This window comes from Oryctolagus cuniculus, chromosome 6 (genome assembly GCF_964237555.1).
Source record: "Oryctolagus cuniculus chromosome 6, mOryCun1.1, whole genome shotgun sequence".
Lineage (NCBI taxonomy): Eukaryota > Metazoa > Chordata > Mammalia > Lagomorpha > Leporidae > Oryctolagus > Oryctolagus cuniculus.
The window spans coordinates 99,847,978-99,864,249 of record NC_091437.1 but is presented as its reverse complement, the minus strand read 5'-3'; the positions used below and the strand labels follow the sequence as shown (position 1 = coordinate 99,864,249).

Genomic DNA, 16,272 nt, shown 5'->3' with positions numbered 1-16,272 from the left:
GCTTATTATATCGAAACCTCTAGGAATAATATCCCTGATGCATCTGAGAGGTGGCCGGTGTAGGAGCCGCTGCTCAGGAGTGCATTTATTCCGTGGGCCAGCCACCATGGGTTGTATAATAAAGCTAGAAAAAAATTTAAATCTGAAAGTTGGTGCTAAAATATGCTTCCACTGTTGTAGAAAATTCCCTTAGCTTATTTGAAGTGTCATCAGAAGCCCTGTAGATCAATCTGGGCAACGGCACCAGAAAAGCTCATCTTAACAGAGTGAGCATAAGGAGCAGGCACTTGGCCTCATCACGTACTGGAGTACCTGTTCCCAATTCCCAGTTTCTGCAAGTGCACATCCTGGGAAGTAGCCATGATGGCTCAAGTACTTGGGTCTCTGCAAACCTCATGGGAAACCTGGTTTGAGTTCCCAGCATCAGGCCTACCCAGTCCTGGCCATTGAGGATGCCAGCCAATAAGAGTGCCTTCGGTCACTGGAATTCTCTCTCCCCCAACTTCCCCTTCTCTGAATCTCTACCCTCTCACAAATTTGGGAAGAGACTGGGCATAAGAAATCAGGTAAGACATGCCTTTCCTAATGCATTTGGGATAGGAAAACTGTGCCCAAAGAGATGATACATCAGATTTCTAGAGGTTAAAGAGGTGAATGGGCTGGTATTTGAGAGTTAATAAATAGAAATATATTCAATGGAATCTAAAATGTAGCTTTGAAAATCCATTAATACAAATTCCTCCAGTGGCCCAATCATTCTCCACTTGGCCTATTCATGATAGTATAAATGGAGTGATAGGAAGCATTCTTTTGACTGCTGATAAAAAGCACTTGAAAATGCGTTTTGTGTTTTTAAGTATGACTGGTTTTTATACTTTTTTCAGATGACAGCAACCCCATACATGTTGTCTTTAGAAAGCTATTTTTCATGGTCCCACTATGATAGAATTGCCTGAGCTTCCTCCCCACCCACCCCACGCTCCCACCAAGAAATGGCCTCTCGCAGGTTTGGCTAGGTCACCAGTCACTGTCACTTTTTGTTGGAGTCTATCAAAGCAGCTCCCATGTCTGCAACAAATGCAGTTGGAATGCAAAGTCAGTAGGATAAACCCTAAATGTGTAAGCTGCACTGTCCGTCTCACATCTTCAGAAACACATGGACTTTGGCACAGCTTTATTTCTTAGAACTAAGGTGCAACCAATGATATTTGCCGGAGCCTGTTAATTTTTTATACCCTTTCCTGCATATGTATTTACATTAATCACTTTTAAGGTACATCATCGGCAGTTTATTTTATTAGAAAAACAACTCTTGTGCTGACCCATTCGATTGAAGACAGTAAAGGTACTTCACCACTGGTGTAATTGACCCGGCGCTATGTGCCTTAGATTAAAACTCTGCGAGCTCCAAGAATCTTGACTATTTTAATCTTCTTTGCACAGTACGTTCACTACCATACCTAGCTGGGTAGTTCAGTACTGCTATAAAATTGAGAAATAGCGGAGCACAGATAAAGCAACTGTGCTGAAACGTGTGGGGAGAGTGAAGGGAAAGTGTGCAAGCCCCACGCACTGCACCAGCCTCCATCAGGAATAAGCATACTCAATCGCAGGAGAGAAGGAGATGGCTTTTTTTTTTTTTTTAACATTTCAGAATAGTTTTAATTTCACAACACAAAAATTATGAGGTAGTAACAGAATTCCCATGTATCTCTCACCCCATTTCCTGTTAGTATCTCATATTAAATTTTTTTTTGTCACAAAGCATCCCCTAAATGTTTTACTCCAAAAGCCTTTTATCACTCCCAGCCTGCAGTAATCAACATTCTGTGTTCAGACTAAGTTGCGTTTTGTTTTAGTAACTTTCATTCCCAGATAAAAGGGAGAATATGCTGTTTTTCTTTCTGTATCTATTTCACTCAATTCAGTGTCCCCAGTTCTACCAATTTTACTGCAAATGACAGGATTTCATTCCTTTTATGGCTGAATAGTATTCCATCGTGAATGAAGCTTGCCACATTTTCTTTATTCATCTGATGGTGGACACCTTGGTTGATTCCATATCTTGGCTATTATCAACAGTGCTTCTTTGAACATGGTGGTACAGGTATCTCTTTAATACTGTGAGATTGTGTCTTTTGGGCATGTACCCAGGAATGAGATTTCTTTAAAAAAAAAAAAAAAAAACTAGAAATCCAGCAATCTCCAGACTGTTTCTCACAGTGGCTGCTCTAATTTACATTCCCACCAACAGTGTGTAAGAGTTCCCCTTTCTCCACATCCAACCAGCATTTGTTGCTCTCTGTCTTCTGGATAATAGTCGTTCTGACAGGCGTGAGGAGATATCTCATTGTGGTTTTGATGTGTGTTTCCCTTGATGGCTAGTGATAGTATTTTTTTTTTCATGTATTATCCATTTGTAGTTCTTCCAAAGGGGCTTTAAAAAAATAAATTTGCTAACGGCGCCACGGCTCACTAGGCTAATCCTCTACCTGCGGCACTGGTACCCCAGGTTCTAGTCCCAGTTGGGGAGCAAGTTCTTTCCCGGTTGCTCCTCTTCCAGGCCAGCTCTCTGCTGTGGCCTGTGAAGGCAGTGGAGGATGGCCCAAGTGCTTGGGTCCCTGCACCCCATGGGAGACCAGGAGGAAGCACTCGGCTCCTGGCTTCGGATCAGCACAGCGCACCAGACACAGCGGCCATTTGGGGGGTGAACCAACGGAAGGAAGACCTTTATCTCTGTCTCTTTCTCTCTAACTCTGCCTGTCAAAATAAATAAATAAGTAAATAAATAAATACATTTGCAGTAGAATGACAAGGGGCTTCTCCATGAGAGACCAGCATAAATGACCGCACGGCAGGGGTGGGGAGTACTCAAAATTCAATAAATCTACAGAAGGCTAATTTTCGAGTCGGTAGTTTTGTATGGCCCAGGAATGATGTTAGAAATACCCAAATGGCCCTTGGCAGAAAGAAGTTCCCCACTGCTGCCTGATGGGGCAAGTCAGCTGACGGAGGAACTTAACTTTTTTGTGCTCATGATGCTGTTTCTGTCGATGCCATGTCTGGTCTCGCACACCAAGGAAGAATTCAGAAACAAAGGCATCGCCTTTTGAATGGTCACAGTCACTCCTTTTCTTCAAGTCACATGCCTTTCACCAGCCCAAGACTTGACACTGCCAGTTCTCTTGGAGGATTTCAAAGAAAGTTGCCAGTTTTAAAAAATGGAGTGCTTACCAAGTTTAGGAAGGAGATCTCAATGTTTGGCATGTGGTCTTGACAGATTTGGGAAACCGGAGTCCATGGCGTGACGTTCTCATCCTGGTGGAAGGAAATTGTGTTGATACTGCTGTGTCCAGGGCATGAGCTCACCCGGCAAGGGGAGCTATTCAGAAATGCCCCTTTCTCGCTTCAGCATCTCTTTGTGTGTGGTTTTTCATTTTATCTGAAAAGCGATACTCAAGAGCTCTGTGACTGTTGGGTTTTTCAGGTGACACCTAAGATTTTGGTTTGACTTTAAATTTTGGAAAATAATCTGTAGAAGAAACAGCAGCCTGATTGCAATGACTTTTTACTCAGATCGCAGGGGGAAGAGCAAGTGAAACTGTAAATCTGCAATGTGTGTTTTTAACAGTTAAGGACAGCTGTTTTCAGCCCCTCTGTACAAATTATTTGTGAGGGTCAGGGTTGGGGGCAGGAAGGAAAATGAACAAGATGGCGGTGCTGTGGAGCAGCTGGGATAGTTTCTCCCCTGCACACCTAAGGGACTATGTTCTGAGCTCTCGCCCATCTGCAACAAGGTCAGCTACTCAGTATATGACCTCGACTTCACCTCCCTGGATGAGCAGTGGCTGATGGACAGGTTGAAGCCAACCTTGGCACGTGTGTCTTGATGACTGGGGAGAGGCTGGGAGCTGGTATACCCAGAAGGAGGATGCTACTTTAGGGGACCCACAGTGTCCCCTCCTGGACCACTGGCACCCATAAGCTTATGGCCTGTGCCATCTTACAGTATACATGCTGTCTCTTTACAAACACTCCTTGTGAAATCACAATGCAGCTGGGCCACATGTTTTTTCTAAGATTTATTTATTTGAAGGCAGAGTTACAGAGAGCAGAGAGAGAGGTCTTCCATCTGCTGTTCACTCCCCAGATGGTCTCAACAACTAGAGCTGCTCAGATCCAAAGCCAGGAGCTTCTTTTGGGTCTCCCACACAGGTGCAGAGGCCCAACAACTTGGGCTATCTTCCACTGCCTTCCTAGGCCACAGCAGAGAGATGGATCGGAAGTGGAGCAGCCAGGACTAGAACCATTACCCGTATGGGATGCCGGCACTGCAAGCGGCAGCTCCACCTGCTATACCACAGCGCTGGCCCCCACCACGCGGTTTTTAAAAATGAAAATTTTTCCATTTATTAAAAAAATCACTATTATTATGAATAACCCCAAACTATATAAAAAATAGGGGTAGGGTATCCTTAGAGCCAACGACAACTGCCTACCTTGACAGAACACCAAGGACACAAATCCATGTTTTCCCAGCTGTGAGTGGACCAGGTTGGAAGTGATTTCATAGAGTGCAACCGAAACTATGCAGGTTGCTCTTGGCTAGAAAATGCTCAGGATCCCTTAATTGAGATTATTAAGACCGCTAGCTACAGGGTCTTCTCTTGCTTACACTTTATTAACTTCAGCCGCAGATGAGTCAGGTTATAGCTTTGCTAAACTGTATACTTTCGGTGTTTTAATTAGACCATGTAACGTGAGCAGATTAATTACAGTCTTGTGACCAGTGCGTGATCAACATGGATGTCACCTCCACATCCTGCAAGTAGGTGAAACAATACCATTAGTAGGGAGGTCAGAACTATTTAACTTTCAGAGCTATCAGAATAGGATAAGTAATGGAATGAACTGTGCTCATTCTAGTCAAAGCCTTTTAAATATATTTAAAAGGAAAAAGGAGAGGAGGATAAACTGATTTAGTAGAAATACATATAGACCTATACCACACAGGCTTTTACACCTTTTTTATTCTTATTTTTTTAGTAGACCCATAACATAGGTATAGGATGTAGTGCAATACCACTTGTGTTTACCGTGTGTATTGACCAACTTCGGTACCTTATTTTTATCATCTTCTCGTTTCTTTTTTTCTTTTCTTTTTTTCTTGTTTTTTGCAGGCCCTGATTACATCAAACAGAGACTTCAGGAAGGTGTAGATGCTAAAGAAAACCCTGAAGAAAAGGTACCAGCAAAGCCACCTACACCAAAGGAATCTCCTCACTTCTATCGCAAAGGCACGACACCCCCAGGGTCTCCAGAGGCGAGTCCCAAGTACAGCCGCTCTCCACAGCCTTCCCCCCCAAAGCCTGCAAAGAAGCAAAACCCCAGCTCAGGGGCAAGACTCAATCAAGATAAAAGGGGTGTGGCTGAGGAGCAGGTGACAGCCATTGTCAATAAGCCCTTGACGTCCAAGGCTCCCACGAAGGAGGTAGGAGCCGCTGTGTCCCAGTCCAAGTACTCTGGCCGCCACCACGTCCCCAACCCTAGTAACGGGGAGCTGCATTCTCAGTATCACGGCTACTACGTGAAACTGCACGCCCCCCAGCACCCTCCCGTAGACGCGGAGGACGATGACAGATCGAGCCCATCTTCCTCAGCACTGGTGCACAAGCCATCGCCTAACAAGTGGAGTCCCCCGAAATCTGTGACAAAACCAGTTGCCAAAGAAAGCAAAGCTGAGCCAAAAGCTAAGAAGTCTGAACTTGCTATACCAAAGAATCCAGCAAGCAATGATTCGTGCCCTTCCATGGAAAGAGAAGCCAATTCAGTAAGTCTCGCAAGCTGTCTGTTCTCTTCCTTTCTCCCCTCCTTTGGTTCTCTCAAGGAGCAGTCTGGGGTGATCGTGCCCCTCGATGGCAGCCGGGCTAACAGAAATCCTGGGACAACTGGGTGGTTTAGAGGAGAGCATAACACATTTGTAGCTTGAGACCGCAAAGGACTCTCGAAGCAGCAATCCCTGTGCTCGCTCAGCCACCCACCATGGGCACCATTCAGGTAAGACAGACTTGGCCCACGCCAGCGGGCATCCTGTTCTAGTAAGCCCATGCCAGCATTTCCTTTTGGAGCTTCTGATCGCTGGGAGGGAGTCACGCCCCCTCTCCTCAAAGGGCTGCCCCTCTCAGAGGTTGTGCAAAGACGAGGACTCCAACAAGGTCAGAGTCCTCATGTGAGCCCTGCAAGTCAGCATCTTTGCATAAGACAACATCCCTGAGAGCCATGGTGAACTCCTGTCATATACACTTAGTTTGGACTGTAATGAGATAGCCAGACTTTGTAGCTAGAACATGGTAAGATTTTCAACAGCGTGATTCCAGTTTTCCTATAAATGCTAGTTGTTGTTATTGGTTCTTACGCATTTAAGATGTTTATTACATGGCCAAAAAGCTGTATGCTATTGATAAATGCACGCCCCTTCAAGTGAGACTTACTGAAGCTAAGTAATTGTTGATGCAATAATTAACTGGCTGACCTGTCAAACTGCTCACATGCCTTGTGGCTTAGGGAAGAAGCCACAGTTCACAGCCAATATTTTGGAAGACCCCTCTCTACTTGCATCATGGTGTAGGATATTTTGACCAACCAGAATGTAGTCCAACCATCAGTTTCTACTCATAATGCCTGCAAGTCTTATGTTTATTTTGCTAGTATCTATAAAACACTCGTTTGGGTTGTTTTCCCTCCCAGGTTCTTAACTTTTTAATTTGCTAAATAAGTAATCAGATTAACTGAACTAATTTCCCAAGACTCAGCCTCCATGGAGATAAATTTTTTTGTTTTTGTTTTTGTTTTAAGATTTATTTATTTATTTGAAAGTCTGAAAGATGGAAACAGAGATCTTCCATCCACTGGTTTACTCTTCAGACAGCCACAATGACTGGGGCTGGGCCAGGCTGAAGCCAGGAGCTTCTTCTGGGTCTCCCACATGGGTACAGGAGCCCAAGCACTTGGCCATCTTCCACTGGTTTCCCAAGTGCATCAGCATGGAGCTGAATCAGAAGAGGAGCAGCCAGGAATTGAACCAGTGCCCATTTGGGATACAGGCTTCTCAGGCACTGGCTATGCCTGCTACACCACAATGCCAGGTGCAGTAACTAGTTTTCAAAACAGAGATATAAGCCGGCGCCGTGGCTCAATAGGCTAATCCTCCACCTTGCGGCGCCGGCACACCGGGTTCTAGTCCCGGTTGGGGCGCCGGATTCTGTCCCGGTTGCCCCTCTTCCAGGCCAGCTCTCTGCTATGGCCAGGGAGTGCAGTGGAGGATGGCCCAGGTGCTTGGGCCCTGCACCCCATGGGAGACCAGGAAAAGCACCTGGATCCTGGCTCCTGCCATCGGATCAGCGCGGTGCGCCGGCTGCAGCGGCGGCCATTGGAGGGTGAACCAACGGCAAAGGAAGACCTTTCTCTCTCTCTCTCTCTCTCTCTCTCACTGTCCACTCTGCCTGTCAAAAAAAAAAAAAAAAAGAACATATTTTTAAAAAAAAAAAAAAAACAGAGATATACATATATAAATGAGATATTCTGTAAGCAGACATTTAAAAAAAATTAACACCAATATGTCAGTATCCTGATATTATTATCTCTACTGAATTTGATAAATAATTCAGTTCTCATTTGACTTAGTATGTACAAGGGAGCTTCAAAAAGTTTGTGGAAAAATGGAAGCTAGAGAAAATTCAGATTTTTCAAGAACTTGTTGAAGGCCCTGCATATATCTACAGGTTAATAAAGCCTCACATACAGACAAGTTGTGGAAGGGGCCTGCCATGGTGGTATAGCAGGTAAAGCTGCCACCTGTGATGCCAGCACCCCTTATGTGCTGCTCCACTTCCACTCCAGCTCCTTGCTAATGCCCTGGGTAAAGCAGCAGAAGATGGCCCAAGTGCTCAGGCCCCTGTACCACATGGGAGGCCCAGATGAAGCTCCTGTCTTTATCCTATCCATTGCGGCCATTTAGGGGTGTGAACCAACAGAGGGAAAATCTCTAACCCTGCCTTGCAAATAAATAAATCTTAAAAAGTTTGTAGAAAATGTACTTTATCACATTTCATTTTTTTCCCATTTTTCTACAAATTTTTATAGAAATCTCATGTTAGTTTGCCTGTTTTAAAAAGAGAGAAGTTCAGGCACTGCAAGGTCATTATCATTTGCGCCTCTGGGTACCCAGTAGTGGGGTTCAGTTAACTTCCAGAATTGCACAAAGGGAAACCTGTGTACTACACATTAGCAGGGGCTGGGGGCGCGGTCGCATTCCCTAGCTCTTACCTGCAGTTCCTCTGATTCTTGGAGTCAGCCAAGCATCTTGCATCTCTCAGTATGTCCGTCCCTAGAGCACCCCTGCACACACCAGGGCAGAAAGAGGGGTCTCCTGGGCTTCAGGCTGCCTCCAGGGTTCAGACACTGAGCTGTCTTTCATACTCCTGTTTTCTTCCCCAGGAGTCAGGAAGTACCAGCGACCACCACAGGGCTGGTCAAGGACTAGCCTGTAAAACAATGCAGAACAACATGCACTGTTGAGCTAGAAAGACAAGTGTATACGCTAGTGGTTTATAAATAACAGTTCACAGAAACATTCACACGAAGCCAGGCATTTGAGGGAAAACAGAGTGAACCAGTCAGGGCTATCTGTGAGCAGCCGAGAGCTCCAGTCTCGGTCGGAATCTCTTGTCTATAGGGTAGACAATCAAACTGAATCGAATTTCAAACACTTTATGTGATTGGGGTGGGACAGGTTTCGGGGCTCAGAGCTTGAACACTGGTGCTGGACTTCCTGGGTTCACATCCCAGCTCTGCTGCTTAGCAGTTGTGTAACACTGGACAAGTTTTCCTAACTGTGTGTTGGTTTCCTTATCTGACCCTATTTCCTGTGGTTGTGAAGAACCAACCAAGTAGGGCCAGCACTGTGGCATAGTAGGTAAAACTGCTGCCTGCAATGCCGGCATCCCATATGGACACTGGTTCGAGTCCCAGGTGCTCCACTTCCAATCCAGCTCCCCACTAATGCACCTGGAAAAGCAGTGGAAGATGGCTCCAGTTCCTGGACCCCTGTACCTATGTGGGAGACCCAGAAGTTGTTCCTGGCTCCTGGCTTCAGTCTGGCCCACCCCCAGCGAATGAACCAGGGGATAGAAGATATCTTCCCTACCCCGTAACTCTTGTAAATAATAATAATTCTTAAAAGGAGATCCAATGAGGTGATACTTAAATCCTCACACAGTGCCTAGCACAGAACAAGTGCTCAGGAAGCATTGGCTTTTCTTACGTTTGTTTCAGCGCTCTCCTAGTTGAAGTATAAGTAGTTCCTCAGTGTTCCAGTAGATATGACCCATCCTTGGGATCGTGCCAGATACGGATCTCCTAGAAGTACAGAAAATCTTCCGGGGCACAGACTAACACCAGAGCCCATTCATTCATTGCATAGGAGAAGTGAGGCTGTTTCAGGGCTTACGCCACAACCTTCCTCCAGACACCTGGTCACACATGTGGATTCATGTTTCTGGTACAAGTTCTATGTGCTTCCAAAATGCTTTTATTTATTTAAAAGAGATAGTATCACAGAGGAGGGGAGAGGCAGAGGGAGAGGTCTTCCATGCACTGGTTTACTCCCCAAATAGCTGCAATGGCTGAGGCTGGTCCAGGCTGAAGCCAGGAGCCTGAAATTCCATTTGGGTCTCCCATGTGTGTGGCAGGTCCCCAGATGCTCAGGCTGTCTTCCACTGCCTTCCCAGGTGCATTAGCAGAGAGCTGGATTGGAAGCACAGTAGCCAGGACTCAAACCGGTGCTCCAATACAGGATGCTGGCATCCTAAGCAGCAGCTTAACCCACTGTACAACCACGCCGACCCCAGATACCAGAATTTTAGTAAGGTTTTGCAACAGGGCAACCCCTGGTAAGAGCCAGAAGCAGCATCTTAGGAGCCTGATCAATGTAATTAAACAGTTTTATTAATGCTAAATTAAACCTTGTTCTTTTCATGATTTTAGATGTTTCAAATTGAACATGAATAAAATTCCAGTAACTCCTTGAGCAGAAAATTCTGTATGGTTTTAAATATGAGTGACAGTCTCATTAAGAAAAAACTCTTCATTTCCTGAATTAGATTTTCTAGCCACCTGGAGTTCTCTGCAAGCAAGACCTTACACTTTGCCCCACCACAGCCTCTTTGCTTACACCTGTCCCAGTCAGTCTTGAGAAGCAAGATTGATTTTTTTTTCATTTTGCTATTTTAAGCAACAACTGGCCACTGCAGCATATTTATTGGACTTCACCTTAAAGCTTTTGACCCTGCACCCTTCGCAGGTGTCTGAAGAACACAGAGGTTAGGCCTTGCTATCTGCCTGTTAAACACAGCCCCTCACATTTGTATTGTTTACCTGGTTACTGCTTGGACTCTTCATGGCTGGTTGACTCTCATCTTCACTGAGTCATCTGTTAACATAGCTTCGTAAATGTAGTGACACAGGTAGGATAAACATATGTGGATCTGTTCAGTGGGGGAAAAAGTATGTATTTTTTTCATTCCGGATATAGCATTCATTCCTTATTCATAGAACCCAGAATTACCAGTACAATGAGCTGTGAGCCAAAACTGGAAAAAGATAGTAAGCTAAATTTAACCCAGGAGAATATACAAACCCAAAATACTAACCAATTCAAAAGGGTTAGATAAATTCACAGAACCTTATAAGGATTTATGTACTGCAAGTTAAATGCAGTTGGCTGAAGGCACTTTCTGTCTTCTGTTTTTCTGGGGTCCAGCAAAAGACGCTGAACTCTATGTTGTATTGTTTTAGCACAGTATACTGTTTCTCATTTTTCATATCACTAAGTTACCATTGAGAACTACGAATTAAATCCACTGGCCCAAAAAAGCTAAAACAATCCCAAATCCTTGACACTTTAATGAACAAAATCCAATCAACATGTATAGTCATAATGGTATTTCTTTAACATCTGTGCTGAGTTATAATGCTAAAAAAATCATTATTTTCTGAATTGTAGCTTCCTGCATTACTTCTGTGTCTTAAGTTAGTCGTGAGTTAGGCATCTCCTATTAATTTAGGACACAAGTATTCTAAAGTGCCACTTGGTTGCTGTCAAGATTTGATGTTTTCTGATACCGTGAAAATTAGAGAGTGTAGATGAAAACATCTTAAGAACTTGGTGGGGAATCATTTTTAAAGTAAGGCCTGTGGCTTCAGTAGTAATATAGAGAAAACAGCCTGGAGCTCTGAATTAGACAGACTGAAGTCTAATTCTTATTAGTTCATACCGGTGGGATAACCTTCCGTGAGACACCCTCTTGGGGCTCCTTAAGATGGAACGAGTCATCACAGGGGAGAAATAAACAAGAAGTAATCTACTTAGGAATTCTTAGCCTACCGCCTGGCATTAGAGAGAGCTACCGTCAATGTTGATTTTTCCTCCCTTTGACTTGGAATTTAAGAACTGGGGTTTTTCTCCTTCCCCACCCTTCCACCTCAGGTACACTTGTTTGCACACACCCCTCCCCTTCCAAATTACTTTTTTTTTTTCCTTGGAATGCACTGACTTCATCTGCATCAGCATCTCCTGGGAAAGTGCTGGAAGGTAGTGGGTTCTCATGGATGAAGTGGGCAACCCCATGTGTGGGTGCACGGGATACAGCAGTGAGCGTGACAAGACCCGGCTGCTGAGTAGCTCAGACTCTGGGGTGGAGAAATGGAGTCTTCTGACCCCTTTAGGATGGTGCAACCTGCTGAGCAGGAGGACGACCCCCTGAGCAAGCAGTTGATAGTGGCAAAGAAAAAAGGCCTTGTAACATTGTTTCAGTGTAGTCTTTTTAATATCCAGGTCGAGTACGAACTTTTCCTCATTTGTGAAATGGGAACAATAAACCTCCTGCCTCATAAGGCCAGTTTAGAATACTTTGGATGCCATGTAAGACTTAGATACTATTTTACTAGGTAATACCAGAATCATGGCTTTCTTCATGAAGGTGGTGTCTCCTTGGGCCAGGTCGGAAAAGATGTGGCAGCTGAGGTTCAAGTCCATGAGGTTTGGGAAACTTGGGTTATAGCTGGTACTTGATCTAGTGATGCTGATCAAAATAGAATTCTGTAGTTTATTAAATATAATTTGATTTTTCAGATGCTGTGGTTGTGATGAACAAAATCAAAAGCAGGACCCGTGAAATAACTTCTGAAAATACTTAGCTTTCCCCTTGCTGCTTTTACTTTAAGAACAGGGTCACATCCAGGAAACAGCAAGAGTTAGCGAACCTCATTGAGTTTTCTCCCGAGAGTTTTCACTCTCGTGTTCTCACTTTCTTTGGTGAGGGATCACATCCTAACAACAAATGTACAGCTCTGGTCCCCGTTGGCTTCCAGCCGAGTCCCCTCGTTTCGAGGCAAATGAAGCAGGTTATTGTCAAGAACACCTGTAAACTAATTCCAGGCTGGATTCATTGTAAGTGGAAAGTTCGGCTATAGCTCCATCTGAACACTGCACTGCCATTTTTGACTTAGACACTTTGGAATGTCTGTCCCCACTCATGCCTTATTTCCTGGAAGCCACGTGGGTTTTCTTATATTTGTGTTCATCAGTTTTGGTAACCTGTCGACTTGCACAGGAAAAGTGATGCTTGCCTGTTCTGTTTCTCTTCCAGGGCCCTAATTCAGTCATGATTGTCCTCGTCATGCTGTTGAATATCGGCTTGGCCATTCTTTTTGTTCACTTTCTAACTTGATTGGAATTAGGAAAGGTAAGAACAGCCTTCATTTCTCTATCAGACCACTGTCGGTAACATTCTTTGCTCGTTTTCAAATTCAGAGTCTTTTTTAACAATGACATATTGTCCTTCACTTTTAATTTTGGCTGTGCCTGAATGTGATTCAACGTAGTTACTTAACGCTATAACTGTTTTGACCCTTCAGTGCAGTCATGACAACTAGTGGTGGTAGCCCACAGTTCTCTGCCGTGCTGTCGTCAGCCCTTTAAATGGCACACCCCAGTCAGACTCAGACACAGGGAAGGAGGCTTGGAATTAGGATGGGATCGCGAGAGAGATGAACCTTGGAAACTTCAGCCAGAGGACCTGTCCATGTCCCCTGGGAATGCGTTGTGGCCCTGGGGGTCCTCTGGGATCTGAAGCACGCAGCCATTTTGGAGAGCAAAACTTTTATTAATAATTCTTTTTAAAAAATCTGCTGAAGCAGCCCCATCCGGCGACGTTCTTGGCATTGGCTACTCCATCTGTCTTAGCAGAGTGTGACTAAACTGGAAATGTATGGAGCTGCATTTTTTTTTCTTTTGATGGAAGTCAACAGCTGCCTTACTATTTTACCATCTGACGTTTTTAGTAGGGAGCTGGGGAAACGACTGCCCGAGGAATGCGGTCAGAGGATTGTGTTGCTGTGGCCGTGGTTCCAACATTCACTCCTATCTCGTTAGAAGAAATAGGTAGCAGCATCACTCACCAGTCTTATGCCATGACCTGCTGCTCTAACATCTCATGGAATGTTCTGGGAGAGAACGTTTCGTTTGCTTGTGCACGACTCTGTTCATTTTTGCTGTTGATTTAAATATGATGGATCATCATCGTACCACCTGCGGTCCTGGCTGGACAACACACACATGTTGCATCTCAAGGAGAAGACAGACAACAAAATGCTAGTGACTGTATGTTGATTTGGATAGCAATACATCACGTTTCCTGTCATGTGTTCTTCCTAAACCTGTCAAAGGCTATTTCTCTTTAAAAATTAGCAACTTGAAGGCATCATACCTTCCTAAGAAATAACTTAAGTATTCTTAACCTGACTGAAATGAATTATTTATGCACTTAGGAGGTGCTAAATTTTGAAAGCTGAAAGACAACAGAACTCTAAGAAGTATAGTCAAAATGTTGCATGGACTGCAGTAATCAGTGTTCAAAGGATTCAGTTTCATTGCTGACGTACTTTACAACCAAATAAAATCTTGTCAGTGGCTATGTTAATTCCCATGAAAGTTAAGCAAGATGCTATTAATAACTGCTCTTCTTTTTTTCCAACTTTAATTTTTGTTGAATACATTCAGGTAGAGCATACAGCTTTGTTGAATCATTGCTTGTCAGTTTTCTGCCTTTCGTGTTTTTCAAAGTCCTTTTGTAATTTCATTTCAAGTTTTAAAGGCATAGACATTTTTATTTTAAATATTTGTCTTTTGCAGTTCTTTGTTGTTCTGACATTCTGATTTCTTTTTTTGCTGTTTTATAATTTAGCCTTTATTACTCAGAAGCATGCTTATAAAGACCATGTAGTTTCTCTATATAAAAGTAATTATTTAAAAAGAAACCAGGGGAGGAGAGGTGTCTATTAAATCTCTTTAAAACATTACATTTCAGAGGGGAAGCTGTTCCTAAATGTTTTCACGACTTGCATGGTGTAATCAGATTCTTTTTACCTTGGTAGCTACCTTTTCAGTGCAGAAGAGACAGCTCACGTGATTCCGGCGTTAGCACAGGTGTGGGCTGGATGCTTTGTCACCTGCGGGGTAGTAACCCAGTGATGTTTTTTTCAGAAGTACAATATGTTGAGAATCCTGGGTGTGACCAATATGGAATACAGAAGAAGGCAGAAAGAGAGCAAATGAAAAATTACAACTTGTATATTTATTTTTTACTTTTTGCTTTGACTTTCCAATTTAGGAAGTACGTTTTCCCCCCAAGAACAAACGTTTCAGTTCCTGTGTCAGTCTCAGTACTCTCACTGCTCCTGCCTAGCCCCTTAGCTCCTTACGCTGGGAAATCTGATTTTTTTTTAAGAAAATAAACTATTTAATCTCATTAAGTGTTTATTTAAAAAAATGTAATGCTTTGGAAATAATGGGTAACAGATAACTACAGGATATGTTTATAAAGTGAGCATGTTGGTTCCATTTATAAATATATGTATGATTTATAAGCTTTTTTAAAACAAAGCTCAAATTGTTGGTATTTTTCTAAAATGTGCACAGCTGTATTTTACATGAAGGCTCTTTCTAATGGGTTGTTATACTGTACTCTACATTTTGGACAGCACATGAAGTCTGCCAATGTACTTAATAAAACATGACTTTGTTTATTTAAAGTTTCTTGCTGTGAAAAAGAACTCCCTACCTGTGAGTTCCTTTATTTATAATCCTGAAACCAAAATGTATAATGTACAGTTTTCACAACTGTATCTGCTCTAATAAAACAAAAACGTTGGTTATTAATAAACTTGGAGGTGTGTTTCTTTCGTGAGTAAATTAGCATCTTGAGGAACGTGGGAGGTTTGGGCGGTGGTGTAGTCAAAGACCTGAAGAAATAACAGGAATAGAAAAACAACACCAAAAGAAGCCAAAGGTAGACTGCTGCACTCCCTCTTCACAGTTCCTTCACCCTAGGCCTTTCAGAGAATTTTGCAAAATAAGATTCACTGCTCTGCTAAATGCTTTTATTAATTGGATCAGTGCCTTGTGCAGAGTTTTAAAACTGCTCCTGTTTTTAAGGGAAACTAAAAAGTTGAAGTCAAGCTCCCCCACTGCATGGGCCCTTTTCCATTAAAGTTTTTTGACCATTGTGCCTCCAAATAGACAAATATGGTGCCACAGCCCCTACTGTTTAGGTGTGCCCTCGGAAGGTGAGGCGCAGTGTGTGGTTGAGTGCATTTTGCTGCCACCATAGCTTCCAGCCACAGTGCTCCTCTTGATGCCATCCAGGTGCCACCTGCACTGGCCCAACAGGTAGGGAAGCTGCCTGTGTACATCATAAATAAAGGGCTTTCCCCAGAACAGCTCCCAGGGAGCTGCCATAGTGCTTTTAGATTCCCACATCCATCACTCCTATTGAGGGCTAAGATGTTGGAGACCCCCATAAAAACAATGCCTCTGGGTGTAAACAGATTTATCAACTGAAATGATTAGCTTCCTGGCAACTCCGCAGGACAGACTTTAGAAACAGGATGGGAAAGCACAGGGTGCTAGAAAAAGATATTGATTCCACATTCATGGCCAAACCACGCGTTTTGAGGTCTGAAGCCAGAGCTGGGGTGAAGCCTGTGTGGTTGGGAAATCTGGAAAATATTCTACATGCCCTTTTAATGCAGTAACTATTTCTCAAGAGTCGTGGCAGGCAGGCTCCCCAGGCACACTCAGGGCCATTTGCAGCCCTCCTCCCAGGCACTGGAAAGTTGTACAGCCTCATCTTTCCAGCCCAGCAGGTGGCTGTC

The 16,272-nt window shown here is 43.7% G+C and overlaps 1 protein-coding gene across 4 annotated transcripts in view; it reads left to right on the top strand.

The window, feature by feature from the left end:
* The window catches only part of JPH1 (junctophilin 1), a 94,265-nt gene extending 78,984 nt beyond the window's left edge, over positions 1 to 15,281 (top strand). Inside the window, exons 4-6 of one of the 4 annotated variants that reach the window (XM_008255639.4) lie at positions 5,181 to 5,830; positions 12,708 to 12,803; positions 14,603 to 15,281. In XM_008255639.4, the coding sequence (XP_008253861.1) occupies positions 5,181 to 5,830; positions 12,708 to 12,788 (731 nt within the window). In that variant the 3' untranslated portion in view covers positions 12,789 to 12,803; positions 14,603 to 15,281. 4 annotated transcript variants of the gene reach the window in all.
* Positions 15,282 to 16,272: the final 991 nt, after the last annotated feature.